Below are 17,820 nucleotides of genomic sequence, written 5' to 3' on the forward strand. Positions count from 1 at the left end.
AGTTGCCCACATTATGATATGATTACATTTTGATGGTATAATTTGTTCAAATGGATTTAAATCTAGCATAAGACAGTTTAATTATAAGGAGGCATTGGACTAGCCATATTGGTTGTGGACAGTCGATCATGGCTAGAAACATGATGTGCGAATAGCCAACTACAAACAGCCAGCCACATGCAAGAATATGACGTGTGGATAGACAACCATGAACCGAAATATATTATATGAGTAGCCAGGTACGAACGTAATATGAGTCATCAGTTATGAGCATAAGCATGGTGTGGCTAGTCCAATACCTACAAGATGGTTGGACATTTCGGGATTGTCTATGCTGTATTTGGGTTCTTATAAAGCATCATCGCGACCATGAAATAGCACACATTCACCGAGTAACTTACCACTTGAAATTGCAGCGTATAAGCTAAAGTTTTGGCCTCAATGGGTAATTTGCGTGCCGAAGTCCAACGTCCCGGTGTTCGCAAAGGTGCATGGACTGAAGAGGAGGACAGGCTTCTAAGGAAGTGCATTGAGATATATGGCGAAGGGAACTGGCGCCATGTTCCCGAAAGGGCAGGTAAGCGACTCCTTATAGAGAGTGGAGTCTTTTATCATTCTTAAGCTTACTCTGCTTTTGTGGGTTTGAAGGCCTCAGAAGGTGCCGAAAGAGCTGCCGATTGCGTTGGTTGAACTATCTCTGCCCCAGGATCAACAGGGAGAAATTTTCTGAGGAAGAAACAGATCTTATCATTAGGCTTCATAAGATCTTGGGCAACAGGTAACAACAGACTATAAAGATTGCCTTGGTTACAGTGACCATGTATTTGTTTTCTATCAAGCGATTCCAAAAGTTTCGCTTCCCTTACCTTCATATTCCTTACCTGAGATAGTATAAGAAAATAACTACGAGATCATTCATTGTATACATGTTTCTTTTAGTGCAGCTGTCAGCTCTCGTGGTTGGCACCTCTCTCCTAAGGAGTTGTCTTTATGGCATATAAAGTTCAAATCGTAAATAAAGTTAGTTTTCAAAAAAATACGAAAAGATATGATATGTTTAAAACATTATGCATTTTTAAAATTCTCGCATCTCTTCAGTTTTCCAAATAAAGTCTATAAAAACACTTCTCTAGGATTAATTCAAAAAAACAATCTGATCATTTTCTTTTTTACTGGTACTCTGTCTTCTGAGGATTAATTCAATGGTACTCTTTCTCACTGATAATTTGAGCAAACGAAACCTTGCTCCAAAATTCAGACAAAGGGGCTGCTCATAAAATTCCTTAAGGAAAACTGCAACAAATCACCTTCTAAAAAAAGGAACCAATGCATTTAAACCTGTACAGAGGAAATAGTTTTTTGGGCCTAAAGAAAATAAGTGATAACATCAACACATCTTCAGTCTATTTTTTCCGTACAATTTTTTTGGAATCTCCATCCTCATTTTTTCATTCAATTGTATCTTTGATTTCATTCTTGAGATCTTTCCACTTACTCCAAATGCAATGGGGTATGCAACCACTGGGCTCTAGCAATATTTGCTGTGTAGAGATGTTCGTGTGCCGTACTTTTCCTGAATCTCTCGTCCTGCAAGGGACCCTCTCGTCACAGTTGCAAACAATTCAACTAATGAGCCCTGAATTCGGTCAATCAGGTGGTCAACAATTGCAGGTAGGCTTCCAGGCAGGACAGCAAATGACATCAAGAACTACTGGAATTCTCAGCTGAGCAAGAAAGTAGAAGTTGAAAACAAGAAGGCGGAGCCCAGTGCTGATGCCAAAGTAATTAAGCCACAGCCATGGAGAGTACCGTTGCAGTGGATTTGGTCAGGAGATCAACAATCATGTGGAAGTCAGCACCAGCAAGAAAAGTTTGGCATACCAGTGTTAGAATAATTTCAAAATATGGGCTTACACTAATTGCGTATTTTTATTTTATAAAACGGGTTAGACGTATGGCTCAGAATGGTACTATGGTTAAGCCCAATATGATGTGTGATTATTTTATTTTATGGGCTTTAGTGCATCTTGGATGTATAGGATTGAGTCCTATTTAATGTGGTAATTTTAGTATGTAGGCCAGGAAACCCAATTAGGATTTTGGAGCCTTTAATGGGAAAGCTCTCTTATATTTCCTATATAATGGCTAGGTCCCCCTCTCCTCTCCATATGGTTGATAGCTTGCCCCATTTACGGCTATCTTTTATGAGGAGCAAGGAAGGGAAGATCCAGCCGCTATTATTCCAGGTGATTGAAGAACGTATTCAATATGTCTTCTGCAGGTATATCTCTCAAACTTGAATACTGTATTATTGTGATTCTGAATCTTAGCATGTTATCATTTTTATAATTAACATTTGGTTAAGGAATTTTATTTCTGGACTGAAAGTTGTTGATTCCATCTCGAGACCAATTACCATCTACTGTGATAATAGTGCAGCCGTGTTCTTTTCAAAGAATAACAAGAGTTCTGGTGGCTCTAAGCATATAGACATCAAGTACTTGGTAGTCAGAGTTAAAGTTAAAGAAGGGCAGACAAAACACTACAAGAAAATACATATTCAGCGACTAAGATTCTAGTCGCCGAATAACCATATTTGGTCGCCGAAATCTTTTCGCGACTAGCATACCCTTCGTCGCCGAACCTTAGTCAGTGAAAGATTTTGGCGACCAATATTGTGTGGTTACCTAAGGTACACCAACAACGACCAACGTTTGGTTGCCGAAGAAAATTATCAGCGACCAAATCTGTTGTCGCTAATTTCAACGCCGACCAAATAGTTGGTCGTGGAAGGTTTGTCTTCCGCTACCAAAACAATGGTCACTGAATGTCTATCTTCCCCTACCAATAGTTTGGTCGCAGAATGTATTGGAATGCATTGGCAACAAACATTTTTTAGTGGCAGAAAGTATTAACCTGTATTTAATTAACAATTCAAATTATAAGCTTAATATTTATTTTTGGGCTCGTTCCAAATCCTGTACAACCAACACAGCCTAAGCCTATCCAATATCCATATTGCACGATACATTTGCTCATCCAAATAGAAATATACACAATGTTGGAGAATCCATAATCATTCATTATAAATATCATCATCTAAAAGTCTAAAGTCAAGCATACCTATATATTAACCATACATCAAAATGTTTCATCCATACCATATGTTAAGGTGATAATCATCACCAAACATATCAAAATGTAAATTAAAAATCCCAAAATATCTGATCTTGCTATTCATCCAAACAACCATCATGTAGACAAAAATATTCTTATACCAAAAACTGGATTCTGCTTGTAGACAACTCCACCATGACCATCTGAACAAAAGCTATCCATGTACTAGAAACTAGATTTGACATGCTCATAACTCCACCATGTATTTGAGAAAGCAAAAAAGAATACACAATCAATAACCACATATGAAAAATAATAAACTAAAATTCAAGTATAAGTTCACAATGACATTTCGCTTAATTTGGTCCAAATCTCTAAATAACCTACATAATATAAATGAGAATACATACCAACGAGTATTTGTACCACTACTTGAATACATAAACCCCTCCTCACAAAACCACTCTCATACGCACACAAATAGCACCATATCTATTCCACAAGTATTAACCTTGATAAGAAAATTGTGCAAGAAACAGCCAGGTGATGATCAAAGTTAAGCTGCAGATTTAAGAAATAAACTTGAAAGGAAAAGAACATGATATCAGATTATAAAGGAAGCGAGCATAAATGATTAAAACTGATCTGCATCGTAGGCACCAAAATGCACATTTCTTAAGTTAATAAATGGAAACAATTGTCCATAACAAATGGAAGCTATTGTAAGTAACAGAACTGGTATCAAGCTGTTTCCAGAGCAAATTGACTCGTTTTCCCTTGACAGGTGAGTGAAACAGACATTTTATTGCTAATCTGCCCCTCACAAGTCTGGATATAATAAAATATCCTGATTTAAAAAGAATGGAGTTCAATTGAAACATCAATGAGTGATGATGTCCTAAGCAGGCGTGACATTGAGGTCAAATTAACCAATATCTACATTCTGCAATATGCTCAAAAAGAAGACGGACAAATTTTGGAATGGATACAAGAGAATACTAGCATTCATCTCAAATTCATGGATTGGTTTGTATCTTGCTTACCAATCTGCCCCTTTCATGTCTGAATAAATAAAATGTTCTGATTTAGAGCCTAAATCTCGATTAAAGCATCAATCAATGATAATGTCCTGAGCAGACACAACAATAAGGTCATATTGGCCTATCTTTACATTCTGCACTAGTGTTTCCCCCTTCAAGTATGAGCTTTAGTAAATCTTGAAATGGGGACCAAGGAAAACTAGCGATCATCTCACATTCAGGTATCCTGCTTGCCCCCTTCTATCCAAAATCAAGGTAGCTAAGCCTACCAACAATACATGTACCAGTTTCTACCTTCTCTGAAAGGAAGCTACCCATCATAAGTTTCATTAGTCCACCTCATTGGCCATGCCCCGCTGATGCAGGACGGAAGTACGGATTGAAATACAGAGAGAAAGAGGAGAGGAAGAGGGGAAGAAGAAGGGAAGAGGAGAAGAGGAGGAGGAAGAAGAAGACCAATTTTTCATTCATTAATTCATTAAACCCTAAACATCAGGATGGACCCATATATATAGGGTCACAAAATAACAAATAACCCCTGCAAATAAAATAATTCCAAAAAGCTCCTAAAATGACAATATGCAAATAAACCCAAATGACAATATGCAAATAAACCCAATCAACATAAAATAAATCAATCTAAAATAAAATCAGGCTGGCTGAATCGGCTGGAACCCGCTGAGCTGGCTGGATCCTATGGCGAACGGCTGACCTGGCACTGGTGTCCGCACCAACTCTCCTCGGGTGGAAAGAAGTCGACCTCGACGAAAGCGGCTCGGTAAAGCCCCGGTAGTACTCCAACAAGTCCGGGTCAATCGGCGGTATCTCCTCGCGCTGGATCCAAGTGTAGCCGGACCTTGGTCGTCCTCGCCAACGAACCAGGAAATGTTGGATGCCTCCATCACTGGTAAAAACTATTTGTTCGGCTAAAATAGAATCAATATACTCTTTTTGTGCTCGATGGAGGGTAAAAGGAAACGAAGATCGCATGGAATCAATAATAGGATAAACATCAGGCGCAGGAGAGTGTGCAGCAAAAGAGTCATCAGGGATTGCAACCAAATCTTTAATATTAATAGTAAGGCTATGACCGAAATCAAATGGAAAGTCAATGGCATAGGCGTCAGTGCCATCCTTGTGCAACACCCTGAATGGTCCAATACTAAGAGACTGCAATTCCTTAAGATGGATCATTACGTAACCCCAAGTTTGAAATTCTTTAGCACGGAAATCAGCTTGCATCTTATACTGAGCAGTACATGCATGAATGCCCTTATGGATTTCCTGATACAACTTATGAATGTGTTGTGTAAATGCATATGCAGGCTCAGAAATCCTAACATCAATTTCGATGGGTTGTGCGAGGGCATATCCAACTATACTCATGGTAGACTGGTCAGACTCGTTATCTGACTGTGCAAGCGAGCTCGGTGGAGTGTGGGTGCATCCTAGGATTTCAGGTTTGTCATCACACTCTTCCTCAATGTCCTGAACGTCATCGAGGTTTGGTTCATAGATTTGCTCCTCTAAGTCATCTATGTCACCTCCCTGCTCTTGCTGAGCAATAACGAAAAATTTGTTCGCACATTGGGAGGTAACGTGACCAAAACCTTGGCATTTGTAACACCGAATTTTGGAATGTGGTTTGGGAGGCTCACCAAGCATTCCCTTGCCATTAGTGTCTCGGCCTGTGACATGGGCAATAGGAGGGGGCCTATGAGTAGTGGACCCTACAGAAGGTTTGGACCCTAAGAAATTAAGGCCGGTGGGAGTGCTCCGTGTGTCAGGGCGCCTTACAAATGTGGACTTAGTGTTCCATCGGTTTAGGAGATCGTCTTGGTAGTTAAGGGGCAGGTATTTTTCTTTAAGTCTCTCTTTCATCTCTACCCAATCAGTTACTTCATGTTGATGTCTCCTAGCTAACAGATGTTCGGTACTTTGCCAGAAAAGTTTAGCTCGACCAATGAGTTTCATTCTAGCGAATCGAACTTTTTTGTTCTCAGACAGATTATACCACTCAAAGAAGTGGTCCATTTCGTGTAACCAATCGGAGAAGACTTTCGGGTCAAGACGACCGTCAAAAGTGGGGGCTTCAATCCTAATGCCTCGCATTATATCTTCATCAGGGTCACGAGGTTCTCTGGGTTCTACGGTATGTCGGTGACCTTTATCAACATGAGGAATGGGACCAGGTCCTCTAGGGCGAGGGTAGGCATAATGGTGACCTGGAACAGACCTATGATTAAAGTTGTCCTGCCGAACCAAACCTTGTTGTTCTAGGATTTGTTCTAAGGTGTCGTCCTCATCAAGACCCGGTAAATGGGGAGTACTATCTCTTTGGGATTCAATAACCCTTTGAAGTGAAGCCTCAATTGAATCGAGTCGGGCATTAACCTGGGTGGATATTGTTGTTAAGTCATGAATTTGGGCATTGTTTGCTTGGACTTGGGCATTGGTATTTTGGACTTGAGTATTAGTTTTTTGAACTTGGGCATTAGTGTCGTGGATAGCTTTTAGTAGGGTTTCAATTTTGGAATCCATGTCTAGGTGGGAGATGCGACACGACCACTACGTAGATGCATAAAATGAATGACAAAATGTATTAGCCGACCAACTATAAAGGTTCCTAAGTAGACCTAATGCATGAAATGAATTCACAATTGCAAAGTAGATGCTCAATATAATCGGAAGCTAACTCAAGCAATTGAAATTGGCTTTGAATTACGTAATAAATTCAGATAAGAAGTTGCAGTCAAATAGTACTAGTTTTCAGTGTGTTGCAGGGCTGCACAGAGCCTAAAAGAACTCCCAAAGATTAGATAGCCCTAAAATTAATAACAAAGATAGGCCACTAGTAGGGTTTTGGTGTTGTTTGGAGTGGATGTGTTGAATTTTCAGGAAGCAATATCAATAGAGCACTTAAGAGTTAATTAATTCTAAATTTAGACAAACAAATAAAATTTGTAGTAAGGGAAGAAACCTGATCTGGGTTGGGGTGACGACCAGAAGCAAATAGCGCGAATCGGGTCTGAGCACAGCAACTCGGTGGACTTGATATCAGCAACTTGGGGGCCAGAGCTGATTGAGGCCTGTGCTTGCCGAAGATGTTCCAGCTGAGATGATGCTGGGAAGAAGGTCACGGCGTTGCAGGGTCCGGTGGTGGTGGTCGGAGCAACTGTTGGCAGGGAGGAGCTGATGCAGGACGGTTGGAGCGGTCTGCGGTGATGACTGTCAGAGCCGACAGTGGTGGTGCAGCAGTCGACGGCGGCGACGGCAACGCGGCGGCGCGGCGGTGAGAGCAACCCGGCGGCGCGGCGGTGCGGCAGCAACTTAGCAGCGGCGAGCGGCAGTAAAGAGTTGCAGAGGCAGCGCGCAGCGCAGGGGTGCAGCAGCAGGCGTGGCAGCGGCGGTGGGGAGCGAGCGGGGAGCGCTGACAGCAGTGGAAGGCCAAAGTTGACGGTGGTGGGAGGGCGGAAAATGGTGGTGGTGGTGGACTCGGCCGGGCCGATGAATGCCGGCGGAGTGACACAACTATGGTAGAGGAAAGAGACGGGAGATGTGGTGACGCGGCAGAATTGACGGCGGCAGCGGTGGCGGTGGGCGGAGGTGTTGACGGCGGAGAGGAAACAGTGTGGGGTTGACGGGGGACGGTGGTCGGAAGAGAAGAAGAAAACGAAACCAGGGAATCGGGAAAATAAAAAAGGAAGGAGGAAACCTCCCGCACGTGCGCGACTTACGCGTCACGTGCGTCAACCAGTTTTTTTTTTTTTTTTTTTTTAACTCAAGTCGGGTTGTCGGGTTATCGGGTTAACAGACCCAACCCACTAGGATAGTCCGACCCACAATTTTTTTTTTTTGAAATGACTCGGGTTAATGGATAATGGGTTAACGGGCTAACGGGTGCAGACCTTACCCGTCCTGTAGATCATCTTCAACCTTCAACCGTCCGCTCGCTTCCGCCGGATCTCGCCTGATTTTGCGGCGGTGGTTGCGGGGAGGTGTTGCGCCGGCGGAAGAGGGTGCTGGTGCAGCAGTGATCGGGGCGGCGACGTCCTTCACTTGGATCCGGCCACGGTCGGTGGCAGCAAAATGCTTTCGAGACCTCCGGGAAGTACGGCGGCGACCGAAGGCGAATCGGCGGCGATCAAAGGTAAATCGGCGGCGCGGCGAAACGGTGGCGGTGGATGATGCTTTCACAGTGATAGGAGGCCGGCTTATTTGCCTCCCGGGCTGCCTTGGGGGTTTCCGGCGACCGAGCCTTCCTTCTCTGTGTGAGATCCGACAGAGGAGGACGGCCAAGAAAGGGTGAGAGCGTCGGAGGCAGCGGCGGAGGGAAATGAAGGCGGCGACGGCGTCTTGCGAAGGAGCTCTGTGGATCGACGCCGGGTAGCAGCCGACCGACGGGAGGGTTTCACTTCTTTTTTCTTCACAGCGGGTGAGGTGATGAATAGGGAAGAGAATAAGGAAGAAATGGAGTGACCCTTCTTCTTCGGGGTGCGTGCCGTGCGACGACCTTCCGTGCGTTCCGGCGTTTGCGGTGCAAATGATCTAGCAAAATACAGGTGAGGAAAAGGCCGAAAAGGAATCGGCGGGGGTCCGTCCATAAACCGGATCCTTCGACTTCAGCAACAGAGGCAAAGTCAGCCCTGCTCTGATACCAAAGCTGATGCAGGACGGAAGTACGGATTGAAATACAGAGAGAAAGAGGAGAGGAAGAGGGGAAGAAGAAGGGAAGAGGAGAAGAGGAGGAGGAGGAAGAAGACCAATTTTTCATTCATTAATTCATTAAACCCTAAACATCAGGATGGACCCATATATATAGGGTCACAAAATAACAAATAACCCCTACAAATAAAATAATTCCAAAAAGCTCCTAAAATGACAATATGCAAATAAACCCAAATGACAATATGCAAATAAACCTAATCAACATAAAATAAATCAATCTAAAATAAAATCAGGCTGGCTGAATCGGCTGGAACCTGCTGAGCTGGCTGAATCCTGTGGCGACCGGCTGACCTGGCACTGGTGTCCGCACCACCTGCTATGATTATGAATTCATCAAACACTAGTGGAGATTTTCATGTTCTCCATCAAGACTTAATCAAGTGATTACCTTCTCCGAGTCACCTTCAACAATTAAGATTTGGAGATGATAGTGGTATCATCACCCTGATATAAACTTTTCCTATGTTTACCAATGAACCACTTTAAAAGCTAATGACCATGTCAAATACAGATGAAATCTCAAATCAAAAGGAAAGGTAAGGTGCCGCCTATAAACACACTTTGTTTTCCAACACTTCACATGTTTGTCTGCCAACACATTCAATCATCAGCATTGGAACAAATTAAACAATGATGAAAGCGTTCAAGGTTTTCATCTCCCATCTATCCTAGTTTTCATCTTATGGAATATGAATAGACATCAAAAAATTAGCAAAAAAATCAAGCATTTATCAACTATGAAAAACTAAAAGCTCCAGCACTATTAAGGTAAAAATAAATTCACCTGTTTGGGCAGCTCCCGACGAACAACAGCAAGCTGGGTATTCCCTTCGCAGACATTCCCGAGCTTATCCTGAAACTGGACAACCAGCTGTGTGATATCCCCCTCGACGACCTCACACACCACCTCCCTCGTGTTCAGATTGCCGAAATTGACGACCTGGGCGCAAGCATACCCCTCATCGTGGTACCACTTCTGGACCCGGTGCCGAATCCTCTGCAGCAGCCTCGCGCTGACCTTCCCCTGCTCCCGAAGCATCTGTAGCACCTCCCGCTGCACCGGGAAGGGCAGCAGGCACGGCTTGGACCGTTCGACTCCTCCGGTAGTCCCTCTCCTGGCTCCGAAAGTACTCCGGCTTCTCCCTATCAGTCATGTCGGGATCCATCTCCATCTGCTTCGTCTGGGGCATCAGCCCGACGTTGATGCACCGGAAGGCATCGGCCGACTGCCAGGTGCTCTCAACGAAGGACACGGTGAGGGCGAGGGTGCCGTCCGGCTTGGTCTTGCTCTCGAGATCGACCTTCTCGAACATGCCGCGGGAGGCTAGGGTTTCGAGCTCCTTCTGGAGCTGTGCCTTGGTGTAGACGCCGCCGGGGTGGAGGGAGACCATCTCGAAGAAGGAGTCCTCGGTGCCGGCGACGGTGGTGGCCCGGCGACGATCGAAGAAGAGGATCTCCGAGATCTTGTAACGCTTGAACCCGCTCAGCTTGCTCAGCTGGACAACAATGTTGGCCGGCAGGCCGTGTGAGTCCCATTCCGGGCCGCCGCCGGCCGCGGGCTCCTCCTCCCTCACGATTGCCGCGAGGGGAGAGAATATCTGAGACCAGAAGCCTCCGCCATCGCCCCGCAGAAGCCTCCCCAGCCCCAACCGCCGCTGCCGCTAGGGTTTTCTTGCGGGTCGAGTTGGTGGGGGATTTGGGCGATGGGGTTTTGGCGGATGAGAGGACGCATTCGGGGTGATGGGCGGCGGACACCGGGGCCGCGGCGGCGGCGTCGGCGTCGGCGGAGGTGGAAGCGGAGCGGCGATGGCGGGCGGAACCGGAGAGGGGTATTTGGGCGCCCGTGGGTAGCTTCTGAGCGCAGAAGGCCATGGTGTCGGGAGAGAGAGGCGAAGAGAGGGTGAGGATTAGGAGATCCATATGTTTATAATTACCCTGATTCAAATACTTGGATGCACCACTCAAGACTCGAACTCAAATTTTTCAGTCACTAGGAAAAAGGGTGCAACAATTAGGATTCCCATTTATCCTTCTTTCCTTTTTTTTGGTAAAAAAAATGAAGGGATTTCCCCAAATTTTATTAAGGAGTGAAAACTGGAGAGTATTTACAGGAGGAAGGAGATTAATGCTCTTATTGGGACCCTTCAGGAACTAGGTGGGTGAGAGAGCTCCTCAGTTTCTTATGCTCTTCCAACAATGCAGGTTGGAAAGAAAGAAATAGAGACCAGCCCAACTCTCTCTCTCTCCCCCCTTGAAGCTCCTTCTTTCAAATGATAAATCTTCCTTTGAAGTTCCTTGTTAGACTAGAATAATTTATCCGAGAGTTCCATTAGCTACAATAATAGAGACCTTGCCAGCTGATGGTTGTTGGGACAATGCTGCAGGGTTGCATAGAACCATGTGGTGAAGAAGCCAGCATGGACTTGGATCGAGGATCGAATTCCTGTTGATGCATTGGAAGAATCGGCGTAATATTCCTACTGTTGTACACGGCTCATAGAAGAATATATTGATCTAAAATGCTCTAAATGAACTATTTTGCAGAGGAAAGATAGATGGTTCTGATGGAAGACCGATCAATTGAGATGAGCATTAATTTCTTTGCTTTTTCGGTTCTCATTTCCACGTCCGCATGCCGCGTATCCTGTCGATCCGTATATTTATTTGACAAGGAGTCAAGCACCGAGCTCGAGCTTTTAAATTTATATTATAATAATAAAAATAAAAAAGAATTTAAGTATGAAGAAAAGTTGTGGGATTGAGATTTAGCCGAAGAGACGAGGATATGCATGCCTAAGTGAATTAAGGTGTCAAATGGCACCATTTGAAAATAAGCAGTTTTTTTTTTTTTAAACTTAGAAATTAACATCTTACAGGGGCTAGTACAACATCGTTCGGTTTTATGGGAACCTTCTACTACCAAAATTTTGGTCACTAAAAAACTCAAATTTTCTGCCCAATTTTTTCATCGGAAAAAAGCGCCATTCGTAGTAGGTGAACCTTTAAGGACCAAAATTTAGTCGCCAAAAGTTTTACCTCCAGCCAATGCGAAATATTGGACTCGTGCCAACTTGATATTGCTTTTCCGTGACCAAATATGCATTTAGTCCGTGTAGGATAATTATTCAGTAACTAACAAGAATGTTGGTCGCAGATAGCCTTATTTTCAGCGACCAAACTTTAGTCGCCAAACGTTTTACCTCCATCCCGCCAACTTGGTTTTGATTTTCCGCGATCAAATATACATTTAGTCGGTGTAGAACAATTATTCAGTAACTAACAAGGATGTTGGTCGCAGAGAGCCTTAGTTTCAGCGACCAAACTTTAGTCGCCAAACGTTTTACCTCCACCCCGCCAACTTGGTTTTGAGTTTCCGCGACCAAATATGCATTTAGTCGGTGTAGGACAATCATTCAGTAACTAACAAGGATGTTGGTCGCAAATAGCCTTATTTGTAGCGACCACTATTCATTTAGTCGCCAAAAGTGGTCGCTGAAAGTGTATTTTCTTGTAGTGAAAATAGAGCATATAAATACAGAGTCAATGATTGCAGACCCATTGACTAAAGGACTCGCACCGAAAGTCTTTAAGACACATATTGTCAATATGGACATTGTGGAAACTTTTGATATTTTGTATTAGTGGGAGTTATTTATGTAAAAGAACTACGTTTTGGCTTGATCCTTTTTACGAGGTACGTAGGCAACCCATATGCTTCGGGTACAGCCTCTTCCAATTATAAAAAAAAAAAAAATTTATCTTCCTATTTATAATTCTGTATTTTGTGCACAGAAATTATAATGATGTTTGAGCATGCATTGCACATATGTCTTTTATTATGATATCATTTTGATCTCAAGATATAATGCATAAAGACATGATGTGAGTCTCTTTTGAGACATGTGGCTTCTTTTGAAGGATTTATGAGGACCGATATGAATTAGCACACCTTTGATCACATTTTGGTGCTAAGTTCATACTACATACTACCACATTGGTTGGAGGATGGGGATCCATGTTGATAAAGATGTTATAGCATTTGTAGCTGTGGAGTGGTCTTACATCGATTAAATGGTGTAACGCCTTCCATGCTCAATGTTGATGTTCTTGTTGGACCGGATCATGTATCCAAGGTGATTATCGTTTGAGCTATATATGTGGCCACTTTTGTAGTCTAACCCGAGAGTCGTTTTCAAAACAAAGTTTTTAAATTAATATGACAATCCGTGTTCGCCCAAGTAGGAGAATGTTAGAATAATTTCAAAATATGGGCTTACACTGATTGTGTATTTTTGTTTTATAAAACGGGTTAGACGTATGGCTCAGAATGGTACTATGGTTAAGCACAATATGATATGTGATCATTTTGTTTTATGGGCTTTGGTGCACCTTGGATGTATAGGATTGAGTCCTATTTAATGTGGTAATTTTAGTATGTAGGCCACGGAACCCAATTAGGGTTTTGGACCCTCTAATGGGAAGGCTCTCTTATATTTTCTATATAAAGGCTAGGTCCCCCTCTCCTCTCCATATGGTTGATAGCTTGCCCCATTGACGGCTATCTTTTGTGAGGAGCAAGAAAGGGAAGATCCAGCCGCTATTATTCCAGGTGATTGAAGAACGTATTCAATATGTCTTCCGCAGGTATATCTCTCAAACTTGAATACTGTATTATTGTGATTCTGAATCTTAGGATGTTATCATTTTTATAATTAACAACCAGAACTACCGGCAATCTGGGAGAATGATGAAGCTTGGCTGAATAGTATAATTAACGGAGATGGAGAGAGAAGTGCAATGCCGGACACAACGAACGTGCAGAATGGATTTGGAATAGGAGAGCTTGAGGAAAATAGAGATGGCGCACTGTTTCTGGAAGGAGTTCTAGGATGGGACGACTTGCTTTGGGCCACCATATCTTCGAGCTGATTCATATCAATACAGTTCTCGCAGATGGCAATGCAATAGTTGCTATTGTAAGTTGTGCTGGAACTTGAATGCTACTGGAATTCCCATGCAAGGATTTAGGGTTTCATGTCTTGGATATAGACGGAAACGAGACCTTGAAAAAACACTCGGCACTAGAAGGCTTGCAAGTATTGATTGCTTTTGTACTTGAAACTTGAAGGAAGCGTGCCTTTCTCACCAGAAAGGAGGAGGTCTCACCTGAAGTCTATGTAAATGGTCGTGAAGCTTTTAAAAACACCCTACATATAAATCATGATAATATATTTCCTCAGATAGGCTTGGCACGTCTTGTACCAGTTTACTTATTTGAATACTCTGGCAGAGGTTTCCAAAATCCAACCAAAAATAGATGAATTGTTCCAGAAAAGATTAAGAAGAAGGCTTGATTAAAGCATAGGTCTACTTATGGGCAGGATACTATTTACGTGTACTTCTGGAAAAGAAAGGGACCCATTTGAGCCTGCGGTAAGGCACAGCCACGTTACGCAAATGCTGATCCTTGTATTGGTGCATTACCATCGCATTTCTTTAAATAAAAAATCACATATAGAATTATTGTCTAACATTGATGCGATCAATTATGAAACAATAAAGTTAACTACAGTTAGATCAATAAGAACAAAAAAATGTGAATAGAACACGTCAAAGAGTGTGACAGAAGAGGATTGGTGTGATTCATGAGGTAGGCTAATGTAGCGCGCGCCCATGTTGGCTTGAAAAATCTTTTTGTCCCACTAATGACACGTTCTAGGTTTCTTCTTGATGAACAAAATGGACAATTAGCCACCAATAAAAGAAAAGATGGGCGGGATTACCATAATGAACTTTCCACCCTAACCCCATGCCACCTCCATCCCTACCACCACCAAATGGAAAGAAAAGAAAAGATTAATATTTTACAATGTAAAAGAAAGTAAACTTATGCAAGTATCATTAAAAGGAAGGAACATAATAATAGCCAGTAAGGTTTCGATCAAGATCTCTATATAGTCCTTGATTACGTTGGGAGAGGTCCCAAGTTAGGCTTAAAAAGTAGCACTCCATCTATTTTGTTCAAAAACAATATTATTTGATGAAGGGGTAGAACCATCAGAAATTTATAAAGAAACTATAACTATATAACTATATATATATATATATATATATATATATATATATATATATATAGAGAGAGAGAGAGAGAGAGAGAGAGAGAGAGAGAGAGAGAGAGAGAGAGATGGAATGCTACTTTTATTTGTATGGTGAGCATTGCAAGGTTTTTATGGACTATAAAAGTTTAAAGTATATCTTTACTCAAAAGAAGCTGAATTTGATAGAAAGAAAGTGGTTGAAGCCATTAAAAGATTATGATTTGACTATCTATTATCACCTGAGGAAAGCAAATATTGTAACTGATGTTTTGAGCAGAAAATTTTCGTATGAATTGGTGGCTCTGCTCACTACATAGAGATACATTTTCTTCGCACATCACAAATCAAACAAAAAAGTTACGCTGATAATAGAAAAAGAGAGCTGGAATTTCAAGTTGGGGATTATGTTTTCTTAAAGGTATCTCCTAATAAAGGTGTGATGAGGTTCGGAATTCGTGGCAAATTGAGTTCTAGATATGCCAGTCCATTTGAGAATTTGGATAGGAATAGAGAGGTAGTGTATTGATTAGCATTATCACCTACCTTATAAGTATGCACAATGTGTTCCATATATCAATGTTGAGAAAATATATTTCGGACCCTAGTCATCTGGTGGACCATGAGCCATTGCATTTTCTTGAAGATTTGACCAACTAGGAGTATCCGACATGGATTATGGATAGGAAAGATCAAGTCTTGCGGCATCGAACTATTCCTTATATGGCGGTACAATGGAGTAATCATATAGAAAGAGAGGCTAATGGGAGCTTGGGGAAGAGATGAGGACTAAGCATCCTCAATTTTTAAAAACTTCGGATATGTTAATTTCGAGGATGAAATTATTTTAAAAAGAGAAGAATGTGAGGAATCAATTTCAAATTAACCGGGTAGGGTGGATTGGCTCGGACCGCACTTGCGCATGACTCGCATGTGCAGCTCTTTCGGCACATTCTAAGGTCGTCAAACTCACAAAAGCATAATGAGCTCTAGAGTGAAAAAAGACTTCACTTTCTATAAGGAATCGCTTACCTGCCTATTGGGACCATAGCCCCACTTTCCTTCGCCATATTTCTCAATACACTTCCTTAGAAGCCGGTCCTCCCCTTCACTCCATGCTCCATCGCGAACACAGACGTTGGACTTGGGCACGCAAATTACCCATGGAGACTGAAACTTTAGCTTATTCACTGCAATGTGGAGTTGCAAGATACCCAGTGAACGTGTATTATTTCATAGCCTCGATGATGCTTAATACTTTTTTCTAAACTCAAATACAGTGCATTTATCCGCCTAAGACTGGGGACATAATTGGACTAGCGGTTCCGCTTAGTGCAAAGTCATCACTAGCTTCTCTATGAAGCACCCACCGGTCCCCAATAACCCGGGCGAAAGTAATAACGTATTGTGAGGTGGGAATATGAAAGCTTGATGAGTATTAGTTCTTGTCAGGGAGATTGACCAAGTCCAGGAACAATGTGAAAAATATTTCTCCTCTCGTGGCATGGAGGTGGATTAATGCTATGGGGTTTGTCTCCAGCAGTGTTTTCAAGTTGATACTATATATTTTGCACCATGATGCTACTTTTTCGTATTTTTCAAGATTGCATCACGATGATAGCCATGGGATTTAATGTTTGGACAGCCAAAGTAGGACCGCAAGCAACACGGTTTCGATGATTGAACTCTGTGAGGTTGGTTCTGCAATGGCGGTAAAATGTAACCTTTTTATGTTCCATGCATGCGGCCTAGCCTACGTGGTGCCAATGAATCCATGTCTAAATACTTCCAGAATGCACCATCCAGACTCCGATCAAGCAACTCTTATTGTCTAAGAATAGGATGAAATCTTGGCACATGTAACTATGTGGTTAAATTTTGAGGCTGTGCATCATTTTTTTTCTGCAATAGATGACTCGTACACTTGTAGTGTGAGTACATGTAAAAAAGTTAAAAAATAACAAGTCTCGGAGCACTCTAGGTAGCTCCCTCTCACCAACTCAGAGAGCTCTCCCAAAGTGGAAAGCCACATATGAGAGTCATTTAATTCGCAGCTCCATAGGCCTCCATATAGATATGCTAGGTCTGGAAGGCAACATCTTCACCTCTGGTTCCAGCCGATCACGGTAGCCAAGTCACCCTCGAGTAGGACTGCGTTGGGCTGGAGAACACGTCAGGCTTGATATAGACCAACCCAAGCTTCCCTCAGCTTCATCCAAAAAAAAAAATATCAAAGATCTGGCACCCATAAGCAACAATCATCTTAGAGAAGTCAGCCCGGCCGGCACGGTCCTTCGTAAACATGAATAAGATGCAAAACTAATTCACTGTACATGATTTGGCCTCTACTGTAGCATTTCTCCATCAACTCGGCAACCGGCTCTTTTCGTGTAGATGCTCCCAATTTTTTGTTTTGGGAAATTTTTGATGCGCTCACTTGGGGGCCCCGATTAGGTCCGCGCAGTGGAGATATAAAATTTAGGGAGGGTAATCTGCTGGACTCCTTTGAAAGAAATTTATCAAGGGAGAGTTCGAACGAGCGTCACACAGCTTGCAACCATGTCCATAGTGTAGCAACAATTTCTTTTTTTCTTTTTTTTTTCTTTTTTGAGGGTAAGAGGGGAGAAGTAAGGAACTTTTCCAATGAATTAAAAAATGGATTTATGTGCAGGAAGAAGAGGGAAAGGGCGCTGAATGTAAGACACAGTGCACCAGCACCGGAAAACAAGAACAGAACAGAGGATTACAGAGTCATGATGCAGTGCTGCAACAATCTCTACCTGAAATAAATATGTATTTGGTTCAATGCTTTCTTCAAAAACAAGGAACAAAGAAAACAC

At 42.6% G+C, this 17,820-nt stretch overlaps 1 protein-coding gene across 1 annotated transcript; it reads left to right on the plus strand.

Annotated features, from left to right (window-relative positions):
• Positions 1-316: 316 nt before the first annotated feature.
• LOC103717680 (transcription factor MYB114) lies at positions 317-2,364 on the plus strand. The gene is made up of 3 exons (XM_026808671.2): positions 317-577; positions 649-778; positions 1,655-2,364. Exons 1-3 carry the CDS (start codon positions 442-444, stop codon positions 1,893-1,895), a joined length of 507 nt encoding a protein of 168 aa, XP_026664472.2. The 5' UTR covers positions 317-441; the 3' UTR covers positions 1,896-2,364.
• Positions 2,365-17,820: the final 15,456 nt, after the last annotated feature.

Source organism: Phoenix dactylifera, chromosome 4, assembly GCF_009389715.1.
Source record: "Phoenix dactylifera cultivar Barhee BC4 chromosome 4, palm_55x_up_171113_PBpolish2nd_filt_p, whole genome shotgun sequence".
Classification (NCBI taxonomy): domain Eukaryota; kingdom Viridiplantae; phylum Streptophyta; class Magnoliopsida; order Arecales; family Arecaceae; genus Phoenix; species Phoenix dactylifera.